This window comes from Spermophilus citellus (assembly GCF_964194105.1).
Source record: "Spermophilus citellus genome assembly, chromosome: 2".
Lineage (NCBI taxonomy): Eukaryota > Metazoa > Chordata > Mammalia > Rodentia > Sciuridae > Spermophilus > Spermophilus citellus.
The window spans coordinates 250292576-250297267 of record NC_138183.1 but is presented as its reverse complement, the minus strand read 5'-3'; the positions used below and the strand labels follow the sequence as shown (position 1 = coordinate 250297267).

Below are 4692 nucleotides of genomic sequence, written 5' to 3'. Positions count from 1 at the left end.
TCCTGGTCTAACACAACTTGATTGGATTAAGATATTCCAAGGATTAGGAGGGTTATGGGTTTGTCAATGAGATTCTGTCTAGGAATGATTGGCATGTGGAATAGCCAACTGAAATGGAGACCCTCCCTAAGCGTGGGCAGCACCAACCAATAGGATGATGGCTTGGATGGAATAAAAGTTGGAAGAATGAGGAAGCAGCAGCAGATGCAAGCTCAATTCTTCTTGAACAGGTTCTTGATTACTGGTGTGATCGTCTGAGGATATTAGACTCCCGCTTCTTCACTTTTCAAGGTGGATTCTCAAGAAGCCTTTGGTCTCAGACTAGAGTAGAACTGATCCCTCTTGTTCTGGGCTTCAGCCTCTTGAACTGCCCAGCTACTGGTTCCCCCAGCTCTCCAGCCTGCAGACAGCCATTTTTGTGGACTATCACTTCTGGTTACATATGAGAACCTAATAAGTCCCCTTTTATAATTATACTTCCTGTTGATTCTGTTCCTCTAGAGAAGCCTAATACATGGGGTAAGGGGCCCCAGGCCTGACAGCAATCCCTCTGAACTTCACCTTGGTGGGGACACCACTTCCGAGTCCAGGCCCAGTGGGTTGGCTTGTTGGCCATGACCTGGGAGGAGTAGAGTGGACAGTGAGTTGGGATGGCAGCCCAGCCTCACCCGCTCACAGCGCTGGCTTAGAAGCCCATTCGTGCCCACAGTATGTCCCTTGGGTGCTGGAACTTCCCCACCCGGGAATGCCAATCTTCCCCCAGGGCCCATGGAAAAAATCTCACATTTAGGTTTCTCCAAGTCCTCCTCCATCTCATTTGCAAGGAACACAAGGGCGTGAGGTCAAGGGTCAAGTCTATGGCCTCCGCCCTGTCCCATCCTACCATACCCTCACCCTCAATAGTATCCCACTGCCCACTCCTGCCACTCATAGTGCCAAGAACTGCTGTGGTTGAGCTCACAGAGCGTCAGGTTAGCACACCGGAAGGAGACCAGCCCCACAGCCAGGAGGAACTGCAGACAGGCAGGGGCAGCCAGAGGCCCTGGGGATGAGGCCAGCAGCCAGGTTCCTTCACACCCCAGAGGTTTTGGACAGGGACGAAAAGACAGTAAAATGAGGGGCCCAGCAAAGATAAGGGGAAGGGTTCCCCCAACAGTCCAGGGGACCCAGCAGCACTGAATCCCATTAAGTCAACCTTCTACTCAAGTGACCCCAGCCTCTACTTTGTTACTCTCTGTAACAAACTCCACTTTGCTTCCTTACCGTATCTGAAATCTGGAAGCAGGTGTCTTTGGAGAGGAACTCCTGGAAAAAGCTGTCCTCCAGAGGTAGAGAAGAAAAACAGGGGACACAGGTCATGCCCCATAGATAAAATGGTCAAAGCCCAAACCACCACTGAGCCCATGTTCTGACAAGATCCCCCTCCCACCTGCCACACCTGTCCAGAGAGGCTTGGGAGGCTGGCTTGAGCAGAGCAGGACCTTGCCTTCCATAGCTCTTTGTATTCTTGACCCCATCGCCCTTCCCATGCCAGCCTCCCGGAAACTCACCCAGAATGTTGAGGAAGGCCTGGACTCCTGGCCCTGGTGGGGATGAAGAAATCCATTACCCCCGCTTGTTGGCTGCAGTCCCCCAACTTCACCTGGTGATAACCACAAGACAATGGCAGGGTCTCCGGTATCACTTATCTCATGGGGAGTAGGAGTAGGGTGGGGCAGGGTGGAGCAAGGGGACCTATAGATACAGCAGCCTCAGGACTTGGTACCTATACAATGACCTCCCACAAATCAAAGAGGAAGGTGAGGCTGGCCAGAAAGAGGACAGGAAGGTGGAGGGCAGGGTGCAGAGACTCAAGGATTCAGAACAGAGGGCACCTGGGAGGCCTGACAGATGGGGAGGCCAGGAAAGAAGCAAAGATCTGCTGAGGACTGCAGCACCCCCACCCTCCTCCTGGTGCCTGGACCAGAGAGTAACAGCAGCAGCAAACACCTCCTAGGTGCTCAGGACTGTGCTAAAAGCTCTAAGGGCTTCATCTTACTGCCCCCTGGAAGGCGGGTGTCACAGGGACCTATTTTGCAAAGGAAGCAACCAGGCTTCAGTTAGGTGAAGGTGGAACCCACATATTCAAAAAGCCTGAGGACTTTCCCCTTGCTGCCCAGATCTCAACCCCTTCCTACACCAAAGAGTTGGAAGGGCACATGCCCCCTATATCAAGGGGAAACTGAGGACCAAAGAGAATGACATCAAATAGTTGGATTTAGAACAAGTTGAGATTGGGGCCTCCTCAAACTATGGTTTGTTTTTTTTGTTGTGATGGGGATTGAATCTAAGGGCACTCTGTCTCTGAGCTGCAGCCCCAGCTCTTCCCGCACCCCCCTGTGGTGCTTGGGATTCAACCCAGGGCCTTCTGCATGCGAGGCAAGCACTCTACCAACTGAGCCACATCCCCAGCCCTTCCCAGCCCTATTTTGTATTTCACTTAGAGACAGGGTCTCACTGAGTTGCTTAGCGCCTCGCTTTTGCAGAGGTTGGTTTTACTCCTGCCTCAGCCTCCCAAGCCGCTAGGATTTCAGATGCGCGCCACAGCGCCTGGCTCAGTTCTTAATATTTTTTAAATTTTAAGACAGGGTATTTTTAAATTACTGAGGCTGCCCTCCACCTTTCGAGATCCACCTCAGCCTCCTGAGTCGCTGGGATTACAGGTGCGCCCCACCATGCCCAGTTCCTCATTTTCAACCTGCTTCTCTAACCTTCCCTTAACCTTTCACAGAGATGCCAACCAAGGGCTCTGGAGAAGGTGCCAACCACCCCTCTCCTCGCCCCACACCCCAAGGTCAACCTGGGAGTCTTCAGCTGGCCTCCCACAAAGCAGGCTCCTCCCTCAAGAAGCCTCACGGGCCAGCAGGAGTTAACCACAGCATAACTCACGACCCAGGGTACCAACGCATTTATATATCCCAAGGGTGGACCCCGCCCCACCCCTCCACCAATCAGAACCCTCCTGGAGAGGTGGGCGTGGCTTCACTTCTACCTGTGAAGCCAGTCACCACCTGCCTTGCAGCTGCTAGGTAAAAGTTTTCCCAAAGCTTCCTCACCCATAAGAGGGGCAGGACCGCTGGACCTGGGGCCTAAAACCCCTACAGGACAAGAAGCTAAAACATCCTCCTTTCCCCCACCACGCTGTACTTGGGATTAAACCCAAGGGCTCTCTATCACTGAGCTATACCCCCAGCCCTTTATTTTTTGAGACAGGGTCTCTCTAAATTGTTGAGGCTAGTCTCGAACTTGAGATTCTCCTACCTCAGCCTTCTAAATTGCAGAGATTACAGATGTGGGTGTTGTTAGTAGCTTTACTTCACAAAGGAAAAAACAACCACTAAAATGCAGTGTTGTCTCCAGAGAGGTTAAGTAATTTACTTCCAGTCACACAGCCAGTAAACAGAAAGTCAAGTTTCCACCTAGCCGTCTAGCCCGGTCTTCACAAAGGGATCTGAGGGTCCTTCTGTCTGTTTCAAGACTGATTCTGATCAAAGCCTGACCTAGAGAAGGTTTTGAGTAAAACTCAGTAGTGACCCCCAGATGGGCTGTGTTCACCGGGTCTCCTGTCTACTGATAATGCTAGAGATCAGAAGAGAATGCAGAAAAGAAGCCCTAGGGTCTGGGTATGCAGCTTGGTGGTAGAGCATTAACCTGACATGTGGTGGGGGGGGTGGCGGGGAGAAGACGAGGGAGGATAAAGAAAAGAAAAAAGTCTGTGGATTAAGTGCAGACTCCTCAGCAGTAGTGTGTTCCAGTCTGCAATCTTCTTCCCCCTTCCCCGGCTTCTCGTGTGATTTATCCTACTAGGAAGTCAGGCTTGTCCATCCCCAGCTCCCAGACCCGACTTGATCCAATACCTAAGCGTGTTGCTCCTGCTTTCTGAATGAATAAATGGCTTACAAGGCCCTGCTGTCCCTGCTGCCCTTGCTCATCTCTCCACCCACAGCCCGGCCCTGGCCCTCCGTCACGACCCGCCCTCCAACCAGGACAGTGTAGATCTGGAACCTGAGAAGACATGGTGCATGCCCCATCTGAGCAGGAGCTTAAAAGCCCCAGTGTGGCTCTGCCATTACTCTCATCCATCTGCCAGGAGCCTGGTGTCCCCCTGGAAGGGCAGCCTCTCCATCCAGGTTCTGGAATAAAGAGGACATGGAACTGAGTCAGAGCCACACACTCTAAGGGGTGTGGAAAATGAGCAAGAAATCGAGTCTTGAGAGCCACAGAGATGTTGGGGTTCTCTATGATTCTGTAGCTCTGCTACAGGCAAGACAGCCTACAAGACTGGATCCCCACGGCTCATGTCAGGAAAAGAAAACCAAGAAGACCAGAGGCCAGGCTGGCCATGGAGCTCGGTGGCAGAGCACCGCCTAGCACTGATGAAGCCCTGGTTCCATCCCCAGCACTGTCGGGGGGGGGGGGGGGGGAAAGAAAAAAAAAAAAAAGACCAGAGGCTCCTATCCCAGCCCGGCCCCACCAGCTTGTAGAGAGGCGGTATCTTTCTAGTAAGACTTGGCTTCGGCCCTCCTCCCAGTTCCTACAGAGCACAGCAAAGGTTCTGCCCGGCGGGAGAGGCAGCCTTAGAGACAGAGCTCTGCAAGTTGCCCTTGGGAACCGGTTTTTCTGGAACAATGCCTATGAGCACTGTCCAACAAG

At 52.6% G+C, this 4692-nt stretch overlaps 1 protein-coding gene across 1 annotated transcript; it reads right to left on the bottom strand.

Annotated features, from left to right (window-relative positions):
- Positions 1–529: 529 nt before the first annotated feature.
- On the bottom strand, positions 530–1359 carry SPDYC (speedy/RINGO cell cycle regulator family member C; the record flags this gene model as incomplete). The annotated part of the gene is given in 4 exon segments (XM_081280494.1): positions 530–769; positions 771–818; positions 912–1013; positions 1264–1359. Coding segments are annotated over 4 exon segments (330 nt in total). The 3' UTR covers positions 530–685.
- Between the last annotated feature and the right edge of the window lie 3333 nt (positions 1360–4692).